The 23,112-nt window shown below is 40.2% G+C and overlaps 2 protein-coding genes across 5 annotated transcripts; one reads left to right on the top strand and one right to left on the bottom strand.

Annotated features, from left to right (window-relative positions):
- Positions 1-2,825: 2,825 nt before the first annotated feature.
- Positions 2,826-7,635, top strand: LOC115744513 (protein SMAX1-LIKE 4-like). The gene is made up of 3 exons (XM_030679730.2): positions 2,826-4,606; positions 5,656-5,857; positions 5,995-7,635. Exons 1-3 carry the CDS (start codon positions 3,246-3,248, stop codon positions 7,576-7,578), a joined length of 3,147 nt encoding a protein of 1,048 aa, XP_030535590.1. The 5' UTR covers positions 2,826-3,245; the 3' UTR covers positions 7,579-7,635.
- A 1,730-nt stretch (positions 7,636-9,365) lies between these two features.
- On the bottom strand, positions 9,366-21,928 carry LOC115744515 (protein TRANSPARENT TESTA 9). 4 transcript variants are annotated; one of them, XM_048278153.1, is made up of 22 exons: positions 21,485-21,928; positions 19,924-19,975; positions 19,765-19,841; positions 19,544-19,677; positions 19,356-19,452; positions 19,167-19,224; positions 18,543-18,651; positions 18,300-18,423; positions 18,030-18,216; positions 16,875-17,197; positions 15,470-15,558; positions 15,315-15,385; positions 14,658-14,768; positions 13,703-13,768; positions 13,059-13,196; positions 12,085-12,190; positions 11,935-12,003; positions 11,731-11,789; positions 11,356-11,515; positions 10,630-10,796; positions 10,275-10,484; positions 9,366-9,751 (listed from the first exon to the last, which is right to left on the bottom strand). In XM_048278153.1, the coding sequence occupies exons 1-22, from the start codon at positions 21,535-21,537 to the stop codon at positions 9,428-9,430; spliced, it is 2,784 nt and encodes a 927-aa protein (XP_048134110.1). In that variant the 5' UTR covers positions 21,538-21,928; the 3' UTR covers positions 9,366-9,427. The 4 variants fall into 4 exon arrangements, with proteins under 4 accessions (XP_048134110.1, XP_048134111.1, XP_048134112.1 ...); XM_048278154.1 differs by having other exon boundaries at positions 9,367-9,667; positions 21,485-21,927; XM_048278155.1 differs by having other exon boundaries at positions 9,511-9,639; positions 21,485-21,926.
- Positions 21,929-23,112: the final 1,184 nt, after the last annotated feature.

Raw genomic sequence — 23,112 nt, 5'->3', positions numbered from 1 at the left:
ATCGTTGAAATTATTTGAGGACAGTAAATATGGGAGGAACCATAGACTATGGCATTTTATAAAGTGGATTTTTCACTATATTAGAAAGATACAATGGTGCTAACTGGATATCAAATTTAGATTAGACAAAATCCACTAGTGATTATGTGTTCTTCCTTGGTAGTGGTGTTGTAACTTTCAGCCAAACAAACAATAATTGCTAAATCCACCATAGAGTCAGAATTTGTAACACTAGAATTGGCTGGCAATGGGGCTAAGTGGTTAGAAAAAATTTAGCAGATATTTCTTTGAGAATGAAACCGACACCTTTTGTGTCCATGCAATGTGATTGCCAAGTGGCAATAGCCATTACATTGTGTAAAAATTTCAATGGTAAAAATAGATACATCTAATTGAGATATGATGTGGTAAAATAATCGCGTAAAGATGGAATTATGTCTATTGATTATGTGAAGTTAGAAGTGGATTTGGTTGATTCGACACTAAATCTTTGGAAAGAAAATTAGTTGTTGATACATTGAGAGGAATGAGATAAGCTAGATAAGAAATATGAAAAATGATGATAACTTAATCCATGTGATTGACGATCCCATGAATTAGATTCGTATGCGTAATAACAAATCACTTGTCGACTAATCCCAAAATCCAGCATTTGACTAATGATCTATATATGAAGTCAACTGGAGAGATTTTTTTTTTTTTTTTTTTTTTTTTACGATGCTTTCGTTTTAATTTTGCTGATTCAAAACATCGGTGGCAAAAAATCATGTAAGAATTAGGCGGTTTGGGCTTTCTGGGTGTGGGGCATGGATGTCAGGTTCAGTGTAGTTAGTGTTTTATCCTTTCAGTGCTTTGTAGAATTCATGTCAGGCAAAATGAAAACCAAATCATTCGGACTCCGAAAGATTGTGTCTTTCGATCCATAAAGACATCTTTGCGGGAATCTCCGTTAATTCCATAAAGCAAGCACCGATACTTTCCTTGCAAGAAGAGCAAACCAACGCTTCTCTTTCTTACCTCACTCTTTAAACCTTTGAGAAACAAGAAAAATTGTCTCCCCCACCCATTTGGCACCCGTCTTTCAAGAAATCGATAGCATCGTCTGATCTGAATTAATGTAGCTCAAGCGATGGTGGGGGAAACCCCACCAAGGATTCTTGCTGTCATACAAGGCGCTAATGGAGTGCTGCATTTTGCTTTAAAGATGGAAGAGAGAAATGATGAGCATGCCCCACCTCATCACACACTACTCACTGTTCTTCCCTTTTCTCTTAATCAAACATCGACATGATTGCATGATGCTTTCAATCACGAGAAGAGCCACTCATCATACTGGGATTTACTGCGAGTTATCATTCAGCACTTTTCTCTTTGTTGACGCATTTAACTAATTGGAATCCCGCTCAGAAGAACAGAGAAACCAGACGATTTGTGCGACTTTGACTGCATGCAGGATGATTTTTGCGGGCAGTGGTTAAGGAAGAGAAAACCCAGCTCCAAAAAAAAAAAAAAAAAAGTCCAACTCAACGAGACATATTTTCTCGATGGCTTTTTTGACCCACTATAAAGCGTCCTAGCCTGGAAACTTTTCTCTTCCATAATCCTCACACGCATCGCACGGCTACAGTTGCTCACATGCATTATTGAGGGTGGATGTCTTTGCATCATCCAGACCAGTGAACTGATATCAGCTAACAGAGAGCTTATTTGGCCAAGTGCGAACGTAGTTCTCGACCAGTTAAACAGTAAAAATCCGATGTTTTGCATGCTTTATTTGGCAAGTAATACGAGTCTTAAGTGGGTAGTTAGAGAACGGACGAGGTGTTTAAGACAAGAAAGTTATGAGTATGGTACTGCTACAGATCAGAGAGAGAGAGCCAATAATGCTATGGAGCATAGCAGACAGAGGGTTGCTTTTTGGGTACTTGGGGAATAAAATGCTGTCTCTCTACGAGGATTGGCGTGAGAGTTTCTCTCTCTTTAGATCAGACCAAATTGTCAATATTTACGCATAAACGACAAATGACAAACAAGAGGAAGATAATAAACAAAAAAAAATTAGGATGGGGAGTTTAGTTTGATCTCCTGTAATCTAATCTTTGCCTCTTTCCACCTTTTTCTCCTTTACTGCTTCTTTCTCGAATTTCTGATGGCTTTTTCTCTGTCCATTCAAAGGGTAATGTGGGAAATTTAAAAAAAAAAAAGATAAAATAAAAAGAGGAAGAGGAAGAAGAAGAAAGGACAAAGCTCTCTCAGAGAGTTTTGAACTGCCGACCCCACACAGGACCGCTTCTCTGCGTAACCCACGTTTCCGTAGCAATGGAAGGAAAAAGAAAAAAAAAACACCAAAATGAGATTTGTCGATCGCATGCATCGCCATTAACATATTACGTTCAATTCTGTCTGAATCTCAACTGAGATATTGCATGCATGCTGTGGATTAAAATCTTCTGTTTCAGCTTTTCCAATCACCACCAGATCATCTTGGAGTTGGATGAATCATGCCATTAAAGTTTCCTCCCCATCCGATGATACTTGTAAGTCCCCAGAAGCCAAAAATGATTATTATAAAAGCCGCTTTAGTCTTGATTATCACCCGAACAAGCAACTCCGATTTCTACTGAGATGTTAAAACTTAGACGGGCCTTGGCCTTGACAAAAGAATGATGGGGTACTACCACCACTGTCTGTGACCAGTTAAAAAAACAGGGGAGAGGAAAAAGCAAATAAGTGGGAAATAAAAAGGCTGAAAAGGTGTAGCGATCAGTGATCAGACGCAATAGAAAGAGAGCAACAAGGGGGCAGAAAATAAAGAATGTAAATAAACAGCTCTCATATGGCGGAGAAGTATAAAGAAGGCTGCTTGGTCTAGTCTGGTTTTTCTAAAGCCACATACTCAGCTTCCTTCTTTGTCTCTCTCTCTCTCTCTCTCTCTCTTCCGCGACTCTCAGAAGAAACCAACCCAACCCATTTCCCATTCGAGAAACGTTCCTGAGTCTTGCAAGACTCTCAGTTTCAGCTTAGCCAAACAAAGGAATAGAGAAAGAAACCCAGGCCCTGAAAGAAGCCAGCTTTCTAGGTCTCTCTTAAATTGAAGTTAAGAAATATTTTTTTGTTTTTTCAAGGGGGGGTTTGGGGTTATTTCACGCACCGCTCAACAGAGTAGAAACAGCTCAACCATAGTCCCGAAATCAGTGAGCTGGTCACAAAAGGGGGGTGGTGAGGGGGGGTTTCGGTCAAGTGTGATGCGTGCAGGAGCTTACACGGTCCAACAGACCCTCACAGCAGAGGCTGCTTCAGTCCTGAAGCACTCTCTCAGCCTTGCGAGGAGGAGAGGCCATGCCCAGGTCACTCCCCTGCATGTCGCTGCCACTCTTCTGAGCTCAAGGTCGAGCCTTTTGAGGAGAGCCTGTCTCAAGTCTCAGCCACCTTCTTCTCATCCTCATCCTCATCCTCACCACCATCATCCTCTCCAATGCAGAGCTCTTGAGCTTTGCTTCAATGTCGCGCTCAACAGGCTTCCCACCACGCCAGGCCCAATGCTCCATGGCCAACAGGCATCTCTCTCCAATGCCCTGATCGCCGCCCTCAAGAGAGCCCAGGCCCACCAGAGGAGGGGTTGCATTGAGCAGCAGCAGCAGCAGCCTCTCCTGACCATCAAGGTCGAGTTGGAACAGCTGGTCATTTCCATCCTAGATGACCCGAGTGTGAGTCGGGTCATGAGAGAGGCTGGCTTCTCTAGCACCGCAGTGAAGAGTAACATAGAGGACTCTTCGGCTTCTTCTGTGTTCCAGTGTTACAGCTCCTCCGGTGGAGTCTTCTCTTCGCCTTGCTCTCCTAATCCTGCCGACACGGCCCCACAGAGAGAAGTGGTCATAAACCCTAGTGGGTGTGGCAGCTTCTGGCAGACCCACCTGTTCAACTACTCTCCCGAGCAAAACCCACTTCTGTTCTCTCCCCAGAAGAGAGTTTTGAGCAACTGCTTCGTCACAGATCCTGCTGTTAATAATCCTGTGAAGGAGGAGGACATCAAACTGGTTCTTGAGGTACTGCTGGGGAAGAATAAGAGAAGGAATGTTGTGATAGTGGGTGACTGCTTTTCACAGAATGATGGCCTTGTTGTAGAGCTGATGGCAAGAATCGAGAAAGGAGAGGTTCCTGAGGAGCTCAAATCGGCCCACTTCATAAAGTTCGAATTTGCACCCGCTCCCTTGAGGTACATGAAGAGAGAGGACGTGGAGATGAACATTTCAGAACTCAAGAGGAAGATTCGTGATCATTCTGTTGCATCTGGATCAACTGGTGGAGGTGTAATAATCTATACGGGAGACTTGAAATGGACCTTGGAAACAAGTAATGGTGGGGGTGAGAAAAAAGGTGAAGTGCCGGTGGTATATAGCCCAGTGGATCATCTTGTTGCAGAGATGGGAAGGTTATTATCAGATTACTGTGGTGGTTCAAGTACAAAGCTTTGGCTAATGACAACTGCAAACATCCAGACGTACATGAAATGCCAAATGAAGCAGCCTCCTTTGGAGGTTCAATGGGGTCTTCAAGCTGTTTCTGTTCCATCTGGTGGCCTCGGCTTGAGCCTCCATGCATCCAGGTCCTCTCTCTCTCTCTCTCTCTCTCTCTCTCTCTCAGTTTTGGATGGTTCACATGATTTATTATTGTATTTCTAGCTTTAATCATCGTGTCTTCCATTTTCGGTCATTCTTTTGAACGTTGTGTTTGTATTTTTCTGATCGGAGGATGCATGGTATCAAAATAAGACCTGAAGCGCCTGTCAAGAAAAAAGTAATGCTTTATGGAGAGACAGGCGTGAATGACTGTCCCTTCTGTTTCTTACACTTTGTTTTTGTCAGCATATGCTTTACCATGTAACCAGATTTTTCTTCACTTAAGAAAAAATTTCGACTAGCTCAAACTTTTTTTAACGCAGACAAACGTTTCTTTCCAGATCGGAAAAAGAAAATTCTGCAGCATAAAAGAGATTGGCTGTCTGGACTTTCGGCGACCAATTTGACTTTCTGCAATTTGCCTTTCGGTTTTTATGGAACTTCTTCATATTCGGAGATAGGGCGATGATTACTCTAGGATTCAGGAAGTCCTAGGAACGACGCATGTATATTGCAGCTTTCATACTTGAATCACGAATCATGACAGTACTTACCAACCATGAAATAAAAAGGAATCCAATTAACGTTAGCGAATAACGAGAAAATATTACCCAGATCTGAGGAAAAAAGACCACGAATTTTTCTTGACTATAGTCCATGCCAGTTCCCATAGTGATCATCAATTTTTCGCCGAATATCAGGAATGGGTTTCTTCTAAGTACTTAACCAACTCCTTTGTGCGTGTGCATAATAATTTTTGCTACATTTACATGATAAAAAAGCTCCCAACATTCAGTTTCTTTAACTGAGTTGCGTCCTTTTATGACACATAAAGAGGCATACTCAGACGATCGCTTTTACTAATGAGAAAAATGACACATTCTCACCAGCGAGACAAATAAATTCCGACTTGTGAGAGTGTCTTATCTCTCTCTCTCTCTCTCTCTCTCTCTCTCTCTCTCGGTTTCTTGCTGTCTACTTGGGCCCTTTCTTCTTGCAATCACTTTTAACATGTGCATACTTCCAACTTTTGCAGCAACAGCGACTCGAAACAACCATCGACGAGTCCACCTCGGGTGCTGGAGATAAAGCACCTGAGCAAGGAGGAACGAGATGGCCTCACCTGCTGTGCTGAGTGCACCTCCAACTACGAGAAAGAAGCTGACCTATTTAAGTCTAACCAACAGAAACTTTTGCCGTCCTGGCTCCTAGGACAAGGCAACGATGCTCTCCGCAAGGTACATTCGCACAAAATTGGTTATGTTTTTCTACCTTGCCTTGTTCAGTTATAGTAATCTAACCTACAATAAACCATGCTCATATCGAGTACACTGCACCAGCAATGCACTTACCTCTAACGTTGTGTAATTCGCAGGAAGACTTAGCTGAGCTGAGGAAAAAATGGAACAGATTGTGCCATGGGCTTCACCGGGACAGGACAAAGAGCTACAGCGCTTCCACCTTGTATGGCAATCAAAGTTCCATAGGGAAGGCCTACCGTAGCACATTCTCACACCGTTGGTGGCCTACTCAGAGCACCATCTTCCCTGATGCAAATTCAATCTCGTTTGCTAGCTCGCCATTGAAGCCTAATCAGGGTTCCAATACTGTGCCCCGTTTCAGACGGCAACAATCCTGCACCATCGAGTTCAATTCCGGTGCCTGGGCTGAGGATAAGCATGGTAGGCCAGAACCAAACTTGTATTCTCTCAAGAACACCGAAGGAAAGGAGGTGAAGATCACTCTCACTCTTGGCCATTCCCTTTTCGATGATCCGGGGAAAATGGCAGAGCAGAATATTGAGAGGATGTTGCTGCGAGGGAACATGCGACGGTTGCTTCAGGATAATGTGCCGTGGCAATCTGAAACAATTCCTGCAATTGTGGAGGCCTTGTTCGATGCCAAATGCAGCAAGAAGGATAGTTGGCTACTGATTCTGGGAAATGACACGGTCGGAAAGAGAAGGTTGGCGCATTCGATCGCAGAGTCGATGTTTGGGTCGACTGATTTCCTTTTCCAGATTAACATGAGAACAAAACGTGGTAAGGAGGCCTCATCAGATGAAATAGAGGCAAGGACCTCAAAGAATGATGACAAACTTGTGGTCTTGGTGGAAGACATTGATTTGGCAGACAAACAATTTATTAGGTACCTTGCTGACCGATTTGAGACTGGAAAATTTACAGATTCAAGCCAGGGAGAACAAAACCAAGGTCAAGTTGTGTTCATATTGACTAGTGGGGACTCCACGGGTTATGATGGTCGAATCAGACAGAATTCAGCAGTTCAGATGACTGTAAAGGTCATTGAAACGACAACCAAATCCAATCACAAGAGGAAATCCGAGTGGGGCTTGTTAGATAAGATGAAAAGTCCGAGAACCGATGGGTACGAGGGCGCATATTGGGGTTCTTTGGAGAAAGGGAACATTGAGGGAGTTCTCTCGAGGCAGTCCAGCTTCAATGCCATTGATCTAAATATGAAGGCCGACGAGGACTATGAACCTGGCGGGAAACCTGAGGACTTGAGCCCCAATTCCAGTGACTTGACCCGCGAAAGTTCAGGCGAAATCCAATGCCCACGGACATTCCTGGAATCCATTGAGAACCGGTTCACCTTTAACCGAAGCCTGACTCGAGATAGGGAGACAACGGAGTTTTTCTTGTCCATGGTAAAGAAATCTTTCGAAGGGGTATACGGGGATGGAAATAAGGATAGGTTTAGTGTAGAGGAAGGGGTTTTAGAGGAGATAGTAGCTGGTGGGGGTTTTTTTCTGAACAGTTTGTTTGAGAAATGGTTAAAGGACATTTTCCAAACAGCCATGCAAATAGTCACAAGTAAGGGGAGGGATGGTATAAGTTTTAGGCTCTGTTTAGGGGGTAAAGGTGAAGGAAACTTGGAAGAAGGGTTCATGAGCACATGCCTACCCAAGAAAATCCAAATTTCCTACGGGGACTAATCGGTTTATGTAACTTGCTAATGTTCATAAGGAGATGTGTTTATTTGGTTTGGTTCACTCTCTTTTGTCAGCCTTTTCTCTACAGACTCTCTCTCTTATGCGCGCACCCGCTCGAGGAATTGATGAGCCATACAGGAAACACATATCAGCTACGAATACTACTCATGTGAATAAACTAAAAGCATGTGTTTCGGAGTTACGCGTTAGGGAAAAAAAGGAAGTTAACAATCATAAATATTCATCTGAATCTCAGAGACGGTGGCTAGATGGATATAGCCAATTTTGCAGGCAAGAAATTTCCCTCAGCATTTTTGTAAGAATCGACCATGCTGAGCTACACAACTATGATCTGTAGTTTGCTTTGAGCTTCTTGAGAGTAGGGAGCAACTCCGTCCAAGACTCTTTCAGGTGATGATTCACGTACGAACTTAAATTGATCTTTCATTCTTGCATTTGAACTAATTGATTCTTAGTCGATCTCAGTTTCCCATCCTTTTGAAAGCAGGCCGTCAGGTGATCCTTTCGGTCCCTGTTAACCAAATCAAACCCGCAGCCGCCCCCCCTCCAACACTTCTTCTGAGATAGAATCTATTTCTCTTCTTCAACCCTCCTGTGCATAACATCCTTCTAGTATTAACCTCGACCGAGCTCAGTTGCTAGTGCAAGAAAAAAGGGAGTGTACGCTAGTGAGGATCAGCGTCCCCACAATAGACATTAAAAACTCGATGACCAGTCGACAGTTGTGCATTAAGAATGTGCATACTAAGCTATGAAGTGGTGGAGCAAAGATCATAGAAGATAACAAAGTGGGAAGCTTAGGACCGGGAGGATGTGGAATTCACTTAGCAACCCAAGTTTATAAAGAGCCCTTTCTTTGCATATACAATGTTATCCTGAGCAAAATCGAGTCTTATCATTTCATCCACTGTTTTAACTGTGCAATAAGTGGTGACTTGTATGATGAAGCATTAAAACCAGAAAAGGGTTCATCATAACCTTTTCTATTGGCTTCTATAAAGACAGAGGAACGCATCTTCTTCTCCACTACGAGCCAATGACACTTTCTAGTTTCAAAAATCCTTTATTTAGAATCTGCATCATTACTTTTGACTCTAAAGGCTTCATAATAAACCAAGATATCATTGCATCGAACGGCGGATGTGGGACCTGTCTTCCTATCATAGAACACATAACTATTCACTCTCTCTCCACTTTGGGATATGACGATCAAACTTGCACCTGCTTTAGAAAAGTTGTCAAGTGTCCTAGTCCCTATTTCATTGAGAAAATTTTGTCTATAATATGGGAACGATGGGCATGCTCCCATTAAAGTCCAGTACCTAACATACTACTTTCCTTAGAGATTGATTGATGATCCATTAGCTGGACCATATATGTAGAATAATCGTACAAGTATTATATTTTTTGTATTCAATGAGCCATGGATGTCTTCAATCACTTTCCTTCAGTTGACAAGTCCCTGACCCACCTCATTTCCCTCCTTTAGCCACTACTTCAGGCCCTCCATTTTCCTTGGTATTTGCTTTTGTATCTTGTTAACGAGTGCCCGTTGGGCACCAGTTGAGCTAACTAAAAAGGAAAATGACACTTGGACATTCACTGAGTTTTAATAAGGGCCCAAGGACACTCATTAACATTTTCCTTTGCTTTTTAATGGCCAAGGCGAATTCCACTGGCAACTTCTCCCTGCAATTCTGTGGCTGGTATTTGCATGACATGAGAATTAAACCTGCATTATAAGGTTATTGGATTTTAGGTGATCCAGGAAAAGAGTTATCTTTCCCTGCTTCGACAGAACTTCGAGGGAAACTCTTGAGTACAAACATAGTCAATGAGAATATTCACTGAACCATCTGTCTGAAATCTTCTCTTCATGGTTCTGTGTATCCGCGAGCTCCTTTACAGTTAGATAGAAGGCATGACTGAATGAAACAGCACATCCCAAATACGCGTGTATAGCAGTTGCAGTTATGCAAGAAAACTGTAGAAAGGCAAAACTCCGGAGGCAACGACCTATACCATCACTGTCCTGAGTATCACCTGCACAGCAAGCAAATGACCTCCCAGCCTGATGATCATCCTCAAAATTCAGATTATGTTGAATTATAATCTCTCCCAAGATTCCAAAAATCGGAAGCACTTTGTCCGGTTCCTTAAATCCAGAAAGTAACGGCAAAAATTACTGCAAATTTTGGAAGAACATGCCATATATGCAGGTACAAAATGTTCTGAACAAAGTAGGCACTCTTGATCTTGGGAAAAAAACTGCTCTGAAAAATTCACTAATGACTTTGTCTGAGAAGTACAATGATTTTACAGCTTTTGACCCGTTACAGCTTTTGACCCCTGAAATATACATACTCTTGACAGCAGCTGCTAAAGAAAAGGGAAAAAAACCCATAAATAGAAAATCGAGCTCAACACTCATATACAAAGAATGACACAGAGGAAGCTAATCTACATTTTGGCGTATCTACAAGAAGGGCTCCTATAAAGGGTGAATAATCCTAATAAATCTCACCCCCACAAAATGTGAACTATTTTTTCAGCTTAAAACCAAGAAATTAATTGTTGGGTGGAAAGCTTTCAGTTTAAGAGGAAGTCTCATGCTGAAGAATGTCAGATAAACCTAAGGCATTTTCAAGGTCGAGTAAAGGTTTTAGCCTCTTCTCTACCTCATTACTCTGCAGATCTGTCTCCTCGACAATCATAGACAAAGCAGTCTTGCATGACTCCTCATCCCTGAATGCCAGGGTCCACCTCCCATCCACCATAGTTCTTGACTTCACTTTTCCATCTGAAGTTTTTGTGGGATCCAAAGAGGGTATTGAGGACGGGCGGATTCGCAAGTGTAACCACTTTGGGTGCTTATCATCAATTCTGGGCTGAGGACACAAGGAAGCAAACACGTTTACGCAAAATTTAAAAGCCGTCTTTGCGAAAATAAGATTCCTCATCATCAACAAACACAATCTATTCAACGAAATAAGTGACAAAACAAAAACAACACAATTGCATCAGCTTCCATACATTTGAACCGGCCAAAGGTGCAGCAACACGAATAATTCCATAGTTCTGCTTCAATGGTAATTCTTCAGCAAGAATAAGCCATCCTGAAATTCCCGCAGAGACAGCAAGAAAGCGAAAGTGACGTTCTTTACCCCTCTCGAAGGCAATTCTGCACGGCAGAGCATCAACTGCAGATGACCATAAGCAGCAACATCAAGTAAACCACATAATATCTGACATCTTACAAAGTTACACAACTCTGACTTGTATGAAATCTGAAAAGTTGACAAAGGGAAAAAAGATGTATCTCCTCATGAACTTGACTCGAACCTCGAGAATTAACTCCAGGAAAAGGGCGTTTTACATTTTCTTTTTTAATCGAGCCCAATTGTCGTAACCTTCAGTCTTCAAGTTTGGTAAGGTACTAGTATTCAGCAAAGCATAAACGAAAACAAATCCATTCATGAATCTATCTGATTTCTAAAAACAGTAACCTTTGAAGCACCTTCTTCAAAACTAGTTTCTAATAAACAGTAAGAAATGATATATGTATTCTACAAGAATCCAATTTCCAATCTACAATGAGGGGAGTAAAGAATTCTCACAAGCACGCTTTGGGTGGACAGTCCACCATTTGTCAACAATGTGAATCCTTTACCGTTGTAACTCGACTTCAATTTAATAGTAACATTAAATTCTAGATAAATCCATAAATCAGTAAACTTTTGAACTAATTCTTGGACTTACCAACTTTTAATTCAGTACCAGGCTTTGGAACAGAAACATCAAGCCCAGATGTTTTTGCACGTGAATTTTCAGGGTGATCACCTTGTGGATTAATAGAAGGCTGCTCTGGCAAAGGTCTACCAAGGGAAAATAGTTGAACTTGATGCAGTAGTACAAACACCTAAAACCAAAGGCGGAAACTATTAGGTATATAGAGAACCACTCGGCTGACAATAGACAGAGATATTCTCTTAGAAACTGAATGCAACCACGTGAAAAGCAAAGCAAGGCTTTAGAGGAGGAGAAATCTAGAGAAGATCATTCCTCACACGCCACTAATGAAATGAACAAAAGAAAGAAGCAATATATCAAACGTTAATGGAGACAGAAACAAACCTTTACCACCTCACACATCCGTTCACCAGCAGGAATGGATGATTCACTTGGAGCAACCTCTGTAAGAAAGAGAAAGACTTATCATCTGCAAAGTGGAAAAGTTATATGGTACAGAGCACTGTGTAGAGTACACCAGTGAGATGCTAAAAAAACATAGTGGTGAGTATTATCTTATCTTCTGGGAGAATAACTAGTGGCTTTTACCTTCATGGAACTTCCACTGTGACAAGAGTATGCTCTTAGGCTCCTTTCTGGGGGATGAAGCCTCAATTGCTAGAAATGGAATGTAATTATTCAGACGCATAAACAAACCACATGTAAGACCAGACAACGTTTGGAAACTATGTCAAGTACCTCTTTTGCACTTCTTCCACTCATTAATAATAATTGTTAGGACCATATCAGGCCATAATCCTCTAGCCTCCTGTAAAAGAGCACAAGTACAGCTCCTGTATGATTCCTGCGTAAAAAGGCTGCCGAGTTATTCCTCAACATTTGTTGGCTTGTCATTAGAATAGAAGGATAAAAAGACATAACAAATGAGAATTCCATGACACGTGAAACTTGTTTGCATCTTCACCACACAATTACCTGAACATATCAGCCATAGCAACTTCCAAAATTTCTCATTCATGGTTTGAAGGCAAAAATAGCGACTAAAAATAATACACCTCCAGAGCATCAACCAAGAAAGAAGGAAAACAAAAGCCGGTGTTAAAACTAAATACACAAAGGATACCATAATTCCCAGAGTAAATGCTTTGCAATTTAATTATGAACGCAATTTGCTTATTTATTCTCACTCCAGTTGCACATGCTATCACTGCAGCAAACCCACAATTCACCAAAGCAGCACTCATCCCAAATTTAGGGATTTGCTCGGAGAGACTCTCTCCACAAAATAAAGAGCATCCCAGTGGATAAGGGCCTATTTCGTAACAATTCTGATCCCGGGAACAATTTCTTAGCAAAAATGATTTTTTTTTAATTCTGCTCCTGGAAACAAAGAAGTGAATTTTTTTTGCTTCTTGTTTCTGTTCCAAATCTGTTCCCTGGCCACTTATCTATTCCCGGGAACAGAAAAATTAACTAACGTTACCAAACAGATTTTGTTCTTTTTCTGTTCCCGAGAGCAAAAGAACATGAATTGGAGAAACGGAAGCGTTACCAAACAGGCCCCAAGATTGCTTTGGTCACTCTGACACCACTTACTACTTCATTTTCAAGAACAAACAACAATAAAAGTTCATCAAGAGTGATTAAATGCAGCTATTCAAAGGTTACAGTTTACGATTATATATCCCGCTACATTCAGACGTGACACTTACTTTGAGCAACACCAGATGATGACTGCTAAACTCTGCCTCGCCATGAGGAAGCAATTGACGCAAAAGCCAGCCCCCATCCCACAATGTCTCTCCTGGTATATTGGAGCGACAGAAAAGAGCAACCAACGCATCTAGCACCTTCAAGAAAGGTCACCGACAAAAGGCAATTCGTCAATTTCAAAGTTAAGGAATGCTCCAAAAATCTTTGAAAAGACAGTCAAACAATTTTATACTAGTGTGGAAAACAAGCACATCATCCAAACATCATCGCGTAAAGTTTCATAAGAAGTCCAGACAATTGAGAACAAAAGAGTGCATCACTCTTATTTCACCGAAAAAAAAAAAAGAGTGCATCACTCTTACAGCTCACAAGTAAAAGGGCCGACCTTCTAAGATGATCTTAGCCAATAAATATGAGTCACAAAACACAAATCGCTTCCTAAGTAATCGGGTTAGTAATAGTTGGGTTCAACCCAAAAACCAACATGCTAAACTGAACTGAAATAAGGACTAGATGAGTATTTGAAGACAAAAAATTAACCAAAGAGCGAGTTGGTAATCACCAGGAAAAATTACAGACATATCACAAAATAAAATTCTGACTAGCCCTCTAAAAGAAGAATTTTGTTCGATAGCCAACTTACCTGAAATCTAGGACACCTACGGGTTGATCGCTCGGCCGTACTCGAAGTTGACACACAATACTGGTCCTGTTAGATGGAAAAGTGCAGAAGAGAAGTGTAAGGAAGTTGCCACTTTTTTATTAATGTCATGTATGCAGAGAGATATCAGAAGGAAGTAACAACCAAGAACAATATTGACAGTACAACAATGACCCACTGCAGAATAAAAATCTTCCTAACTTAAAACTGCTCCAAAAACAAAATATTGTGCCTAGGTTATCACCAAACCATAGAAAGAAAAGAAATACAAGAGACATGAAATCAAAGGAAAGCCAAATCCTCAACCTTCAGAAAAGGAAATAGTATTCTGATATGGAAATAGTACCTACAAATCTTGAACATCATTTTGAAGGACTGCCCCCTATTAAATGAGCCGGAAGTATACGACGGACCAATCATAATAAGATCAACATTAATAACACCAATTTGAGAGATCAGATACACGATTAAATTAAGTTTCTCCATCTTTTCTTTGAAGGGCTGGGGAATGGGGCTACAATAGAGATAAGGCACATCATAACAAAGCTGGACATATGATGGATACAAAACCAAGAATCATCATAAAATTTGCAAATCCCAAATTGGTACAAACGCTAAAAACAGAAATGGGTTTACCCTTCACAGGACAGCTTGATGAAGTTCTTGCCCAACAATGTAACAGTACGTATTAGATTTCCGTATAACACGGCAAGAAGAATTGAGAGCTTTTTCCCACTAAATGCCAAATTGGTTGCATAAGCAGATACTTTCACATCACTGCACCCTAGTCAAACCAATTTCCTCCAAGCTAGGATTAAAGACATAAGTATAACAGAAACATTCGTATAAGCGATGTTCATACATCAAACTTATATAAAGCTAAAGGAAAAGGCACAAGAATTGAAGCAGAAAGGGAGGGGGAAACATCAATTTATACCTTGATTCTTTGTAGATAAGCGTCTAGTTCACCACTTAATCCATCTTTCATTAAAATGCTTTCAGAAGAAAACAGTTGCTCTTCACCAGAACCCTCGCCAACCAAAGATTCCTACAAGATAATAGGCAGAAGAGAACACTAATAACAGAGGCTTCAAGCACAATGGAGTACGAGAAACAAACCTAGTTGGCTAGACTAATCAATATCATCTACTTAAAATGGTATTAGAAAAACGACAATTTGTTTTTCAAATGAGCTAAAAACAGCAAAATCTCATTGAAGAAAAGACTGATATTGAAAAGAAAAACTGACCAAAGATGCACATGAGAACAAATTCAGAAAATATTAACAGCTTGATGATCTCTTCATAGAAAGCTTTTCTTCAACCAACAAGTTTAGCATATCTCAAGATATTGCAAATGTGTTTATAATGGACCATCAACAAGTCTTGATCAGACGGCGAAATCCTTCAAATTATCACTGGATGAATTTTCAAACATTAGTTTTTTGAGGTCCAAATTTCTTGCATAACACTAGGAATTAATATCGTTTAAGTAACGTGTAATTGATAAAGCAAAAACACGAATATTACAAGCAAGGCACTTTGCTAAATTCATTTACAGAGTGCTAAAGCAATGAAGAATCAATAATGCTTACCAGCAAGAGTTTCTTCTGCTTTTTGCGCTGAGGAAGAATTCCAAGAGCATCCAGCATTGACTCATCCAGTTCTGTAAAAGCAAATGTTGATGATAAATGGTATTATATACCCAATAAGGATTTGTAACCAAGCTGGAAAGATCCAACCGTAGAACCTTTTGTCTGTAACAACATGGCCAACACACTCAACGAACCCAAAACTTGAAAATTGTTCCCATCTCTGATGTACAAAAGTAATGTCTCCCTGCAAAGTTATAATGTAAGAGAGAGAATAATGGAGAAAATATTGACAAAAAACTTCTGCTACTCTGCTACTTCAGCATTTTTCATATAGAACGGCATAGAACCAATTACAGAACTATGAAAGGGATCTCACTCAGCAAAAGGACGAGATAAAACACTAGGTGGCACATTTATTCTATCGTTTGGGTCGTTGTAACAAGATCGTAACCATAAGACTCAAAAGATCGCAAGTTAACAGTTTCTTTGCCATAGACAACGGTTGTTCATATTGTTTTCAAATAAGCTTAAGCTATGACGGTTGCCAAAGAAATTGAAAAGATTGATTTGCTTCATCTTTTCAGAGGTTACGTAACCTTTCCAGGAGTAGAGTGCTGATAATGATATACATAGAAGTGACTTAAAAAAAGAGAAGCCCACAACGAGGAGTTCTTAAATGAGGCGTCCCAATATAAGTCCATGAACTATTGGGAAGTGCAACACTGAAATTTCAGCATAATCCCCTGTTTCTTCATAAACATCCAAAGGTGTCTATCTTGTCTCTCGAAGTAAGTCTTAGTCATAGACAACACTCCGGTTTGGATATTTCATGTGAGAGAAACCTCAGCAATTAATTAGCTGATCCTTCTCTCTACCTCAGTTAATAAAAGCACAAAAGAATTCTTACTGTCTCAAGGAAAAAAAAAAATGAAGGAAAGTCATCAGAGTTGTGCAACCCAGCACGTCAATCCCAAAAAACTCACTCTAATGCTTATTTATCGAATTTGATTTTTTTTCTACTCTTCCAATGTCCATGGAACAGCAATTCCTGACCCTTAATCAACCATCAAAGAAACCCACAACTTGCAGTTAAGAAAGCTCACAAGTTCTTTATTAGTCCCTAATTAACAAAATCTGAGCGGTCCTTTCAGAGAAGAGGCCATCAAATTTGCAGCTTCTAAGAACTATTTAAAACAATAACAATGACAACAATATAAAAAATCCATGTTCATGTCATTGACAACAATGTAAAAAATCCATGTACATGTCATTGGGAAAGCATTCCAAAAGCATAGCTACACAATTTTTCTCTATCAACTTCTGAGCATGGTCAAAAAGAGATAAGGGAATAGAGCTTCCCTCTAATCAATTTCCTTTTTCAATCTAATCCAACATGAAACAAAAAGGAGAATGTACAATTGGCTCCATTCTCGAACCTAAATTAATGGATGTAAAAGCATATGGCAATCCTAAAGATCCGTAAGATCAAATGTGGATCCAAAATAATAAATACTACAAATGTTAAAGATCTATGGAAAGCTAAATCACACGTCATGTTACCTCAATGCAACAGAGGAATCAATACTAACATTTGCCTTGATGGCAGCCTCTTCATGAACTTGTGTACCACTAGTGCAGTCAACCAGATGGGCCTTCAAGGAATCATTTTCACTGCCAAGCCTTTCGTTGTCAGATGGTTCGCTTTCATTGGTAAGTTCATGAACAGATGAGAAACCATTGGCTTTATTCCCAGAATTTGCGACGAACACCTCCGGAGGAATAAAAAGCCCAGCAGCTATACTATTCGCCAAATCTTTGATCTTAACAATATGAAGGATGCAGCAAATCAAGTACAAAGAAGTGACAGAACCAATCTTTACTTCCTGCACTTATTTAGTACCAAGATATAGAGAAAAGATTAATGCCACACAAATCAATCAAAATGGACGAACTTTATAAGAAATTCCAATTTTTCCACCACGGTTCTCTAATCACATTGCAAATCATGCATCGAACACCTCATTGCTCGAATTATCAAAAAGAATAAAATCAACTAATAAAATTGGTAAGGGAGACCAATAGGTAAATAAACAACATCTCCTCACTGAGGGTTCATTTGGTATAGCTGTAGCTGCATTCAAGCAGTGTTGTGCTGTAATTACGTCCTAACGTATTGTTGGCAAAACATATTTAAAGCTGTAACACTTCCAAGCTGGGTGAGCAACTTTGTAGAAGCTACTGGGAGATGTTACAACTGTAGTTATGAAGATACTTCAATGTTGCAAAGTGGAAGCCATGTCACTGTGATATATCGATTCCTCGCAACAATTACTTGATTTACCTTGTGATAAGTCATAGAAGTTCCAATGATGGGTATTCTTCTTCAAGGCCATAAGATGATCATAAAAGATCCTATATTCCTTTTTTTTCCTTGTATTCATTGATACTAATGAGATGCCAAAGGACCTAATAAAGCCGATTTGAACAGACCCAATAGACTCAAGTGCAATCCAAGTCTAATTTATTTGATATATTTGGTCAAAAGTTCAGTGTAAGTTTAATTTGGAAGAATATAACAGTATTGGAATGAGAATTTTAAATCTAAATAAATGGGTTTAGAATGGTACTTTATAAACAACACTAGCGGACACAAGAACCATGATGATCAGAAGAGGAAAAAAAAACACACTGAAGTCAAGAGGTTAAGTCATTTACATAAGTAGGTTCTGTCTTCAGAGAAGGAAGGAGCAAAGGGAACACCAAATGCTTCAAAAACTTGTCAGTCAATAACCTCCCAACATCAGGAATACCAGCAGAGGTGATATCGCTAAAATAGTACAGAGCATCCTCAAGCTCATCTACTGCAGCAAGAATAGTAGATGCTGGTTCCAGACCAGATTTTCTGCATACATAACCATAATAGTTAGCATTTCAGGGTGTTCCCCTTGATATACAAAAAAAATGGTGAAGCACCCAGAGTCTTACTTCAGAGCATCTGAAACCAATTCACTCAACTCCAAGCACTGCTTGCAGAAGTATTTGACCAAGGTTGAAAAATATTTAGACTGTGGAGGGTTGGCAACAAATCTGTTCACAGATTCATCACCAACTAAAGGCAAAACAAAAAAATCACAACGTAAACACATGGAGCTAAGCAAATTGGCACTAAAAAGAAAGGAACAACAGGAGCATAATAGTGAGAATATAAGGAGACAACCGGTAGCTCACCATGGTAAACATTAAGTGAAAGAGCACGTATGGCTGTACGGACCATATTTTCTTCATGGAAGGCAAACCGTATTGCCTCAGTATATAGTGGGAAAGAAACTACGTCATCCTAGATGTTGCACAGTATAAAAGAAATTTTAAGATAGAGAGAGAGGGGGGGCAAAAAAGCAAATAAAAATTATCTTGGAATGGAGAATCCGTAAGTCAGTTAAAGGTTGAAAAAAAAAAAAAAGCTAATTGAGCATAACCGGTCAACCATCAATTGCATTAGCATATGCAAAAGGGGGATGGAAAATGAACAGAAGAAGAGAGGCTGGGAGTAATAACTGGTGAAAGAAAGTAGGAACCAGAGTCAGGGATGATGCCAAGTATCAGATGTAAAAATAAACTCTTTCCTTTTATCGGTTTTCTTTTTCTCTTTGCTTTCCCTTTTTTTCTTTTTCTTTTTTTGCAGGGGGAAGGAAAGGAAAAATTGATGAAAAATCATTCTCCTAATTGCAAAAATGAAGATTGCAATACAGCGATGCCGCTACTCTTCACTAATAAAGACAATGAAAAACTTTAGCAACGAAGAATATGCTGGGCGGGACGAGGAAAACAGAAGACAGAAAAGAACAAACTCACATCTTGAGTCTTCACCAGCAGAGAAATTGTGTTTTTATTTAGCTTCCCACTTATTGCTCTTTACATGCCACAATATGTAGGAACATTGAGAACAAAAGAAAATATCAGTTAAAATTACAGTTACAAAGGGATGAGAAACATAAAGAAAAGTTACCAACTACTTTGGTAGTAAGGAAGTAGACTACAAACCTTAAGAAAGATATATAGTAGGATAGTAGCTCCTCATTGTCAAAGTTGAATGAATAGGTTATTAGGTAGTTGATATGCTCATTGCTGAACATATAATCTGCAACATATCCATGACAGTCTTTTAATCATCGTGTTGAACAAACATAATTTCAAAGCCGAATTTAATAAGCTGCAACAAAGAAATTTACATATGGCATGTTCACTTTTAAGGTTTTGGATCATTATACTCAACGTCTGAAGCAACTGAAGTGAAACACTGACAGGTCTACTAATCTTCAAAATTCGTACAAACTCGCCCATGACTTGCTTCTCCATGAAAAACCTGCAGCAACCAGAATGGCACAATATCAGCTGGCATTTCCCCATTTCAAGTTTTCTAATAAGAAAAGGTAAACCTTCAAAGTCTCACTCAAAAAAGGCGGAGTCATGCTGATCGCCATATGTTATCAATTCCGCAATCGATCGCAGAGCCTCAATGACAAAATCCTACATGATCAAATACTGTTAAAAAGTGCATGAGAAGAACGTACTATTTAGCAAGCTCAAATTAATAATTTATCATCATTACCTTGTTCACCTCGTTGACAACTTGGATTCTAAAGAGTTGATCAGTTAAATATCTGCAACAGATAGGCTTCAGAAAAAACACTGCTCTGATAAATGCAACTCAATGCTCTTCATAGAAGTACATGTCACGTGTATGTGCACATTAATACTCCAAGAACTCTATTGCTGAAAAGTCCTGTCGCATAATTGTTTCAATTTCTACTTAAGATTGCCCACAAAAAGACTAGCACTACCGCAGTTACTCTCATTTTGGATTTCCGTTCATTCAAAGATCTGTTTGTTTTTCCACCTTATTTTCTACACGACAGACTTTGAAAAGGAGCCTGCCAAACACCGACATATATAGCGCACATAGTGGGTACCAATCAATAAAACTGCTGAAACCCAGAGTTGTCCGTCAGAAACTTTCGAAACCACAACTTTTTGAACTTCTAAGGCTTACCATCTCAAGCTTGAGCATCTCAACCATCTGAGTAGTATTTGGAAATGAATGTCATCTAAGTTCAGTAAATTATATTTGAAGATTCAAAGCAGCAAGCTTTAGATAGAATCAAGTTTCAAGTATACCTTGAACATGCTCAATTTGACTAACCTCAACTACAATGATTCAATCTATCTACACACTAGACATACAAATGCAATTTTCTCTATGCATCACATAACGATGCATCGAGGTCCTTTGAAGAGCCATTTGAGAGAAACGTAACATGAACTTTGCAAAGTATGACAGAATGGCTTCTCCTTCGATCAGAGATAGTGCCTGGTTGTGCCATGGCAATGTTGGTTTATACTGCACTTTGATGTTGGCACCTTACTTTTGTGTCAAGTTTCATTCGGAATCTATAGCCATCAAAACATCTTAGCTGTTGCACTCGCTGTTCCTAAAGCTTGTTATCACGGAATTAGAGGATAGATTGCAACAAACCCCATATAGCAGCAACCAGTGATTTTCTTCCTCTAATTCTCCAAACCCGTTGACACACCACGAGAAGTAACAATGAGCACTTTACTACAGATTCTATCTAGTCAATGGCAAATTGAACCCTAGACGTCCGGTCCGCAGCATGCGTTAGGGACATTGATGCTCCTCCTGATGAGACTAAGTAAATCGCGCACACTCTTTCTACAGTATCATGTCATCAAGACGTCCACGCTCGTCAAAATTGGTGCAGAGAACCAAAAGAGGCCTGACCAACCAATGACAAGATGTGCACATCTTTATCCAAAGAAGGTTAACTTTACTACTATTATTTTCATCATGTTTAAATGCAAACTGAGGAAGTAAACAAAATAAATAAGAGAACCACAGAATGGACGAAATCACAAGAGATTAGCTTTTGCTGCCACCTTCACATTCACGCGCTAAGTAAGAAAACCGTCTCATGGAACAACAAAAATGACGATCGCCAGCAATTTACTTAGGTCCTATCTACGCTATAATACCGACCACGCAACTCGTACACCAGCAAATTTTTCGCCTTGCAACCGCTCAAGCAAGACATTTGACAAACGAACGTACACGATATGTATAAATGGAAATTCATGCAGATTGCATTGCACACCTGAGCTCGTCAAGGGAGAGTCGATTTCTCGATCTCCAGAAGCCAAGCCACATGATTTGGGACAATCAGGCTTCCGGATTCCGCATGCTAACCAAGCTTCAATTCGCTCCGCAACGCATATAGTTCAAGATTAGAGACAACTGAAAAAAGCTCGAGGAGGAGTGAGATTTGGGAATTGAAGGGTGGAAAGGCTATGGGATGGGACGTGATCCGGGGAGGAAGAGAGCAGAGAAAGCTGAAGGGGGTCTCCGCTCGCTGATGATGAGAGGAACGATAATGAAGGGTGGCAAGTCCGGCGAGTGAGAAGAGAAACGAGCGAGAAGATTGAGGAAAGCGAAGCAACGAGAATGAATTGGCCGGAGACACGGACACGGACACGAACACAAACAAAAAGGCAGCTTCGGCGTGCGAGGACGAGGTGGAGCTGGCAGCCTGGCAAAGGCAATTTGCTCCACTTCGTATTCTAGTCGGATCCGAGATCGCATTAGATCCGAATGAAGCGTGGACACTCGAGGTTGAAAAGGAATATTCTTTTCCGACATGGATTTGGGCCAGCTCGCACGATACTGAAGAGGTCCGCCCATCAATTACCAGTTCATGCCACTCGGGCCCGCTACGGCCCTCATAACAGCAACCATTACAATTGATCCGACACGATTGCACGACAGGGCCTGGTCTGTGAGCCCGGCCCTACGGAATACATTGTTAGAACCGGTTCCCAGTTTTTAAAACCTGGAACCGGTCTGTTTTTCCGGTCTGACTCACAAATTTATCCGAAAACCCATTTTTCTTTTGTTCTTTTTTGTGTCATTTTTCACAACAAATAATTTGAGCAACAAAACAGTTCAAAGTAAAAAGATGAACGAAGGCGAACGACCGGAGGCGAGTCAAGAACGAGCGAGGGTTGCGAGACCGAAATGAGCGAGCAAGAATGAGGGTGAGTGTATCGAGAAAGAGAGAGATTCGTTAAGCGTCCGAGTGAGATTGGTGAGAACAAAAAAAGAAAGGAGAAACATGGAGAAAAAAAACTAAAAGAAAAACTATGATTTTTAGGCTTTATGAAACCTATTCCAAATTTGGTCCGATCAATCCAATTCTCGGATGATTTTTCATTCGAAACCGAGAATCGAACTAGTTCTAACAGAAAATTTGAAACTAAACCGATTTTCAAGACTGTCCGATTATACATCACTAATATTGATCGAACATTACTTTTGGATAGTCACGAGAAAGTTGTGTGTACACAATGCAATCTATCGATGAAACAAATGGAACCTCAGTTAAAGACCGCAGCCCAACATGTGTACCTTGATCTGTTCTACAAAACATGTCTCGGCAATAATTTCTCCTCCGGGAGGAGCGCCGCAGTTTGTGCCGAAAGAAAGCATTTAAAATAGCACAAAACAAAATTAAGACAAGTGCAAGAAAAGAAAGCAAGTAGAAAACGGGTAGAAGTACCCACGAACCAGAACCGGTTGACCGACGTAAGATCTGGCCAGCAGCAGCCTTCTTGTTCTGACAAAAAGCAAAACATGTAGTAATAATCATAAAAGAAAATCCTCAATTTCGGCACGCTTTTCATTTCGAAGTTACACCCAAACCTCGTGTGGGAAACACTAGATCAGGTC

The sequence above is a fragment of the Rhodamnia argentea genome, chromosome 4, assembly GCF_020921035.1.
Source record: "Rhodamnia argentea isolate NSW1041297 chromosome 4, ASM2092103v1, whole genome shotgun sequence".
Lineage (NCBI taxonomy): Eukaryota > Viridiplantae > Streptophyta > Magnoliopsida > Myrtales > Myrtaceae > Rhodamnia > Rhodamnia argentea.
Note: the sequence above shows the minus strand (reverse complement) of the source record. Positions and strands in the feature narration are given on the sequence as shown.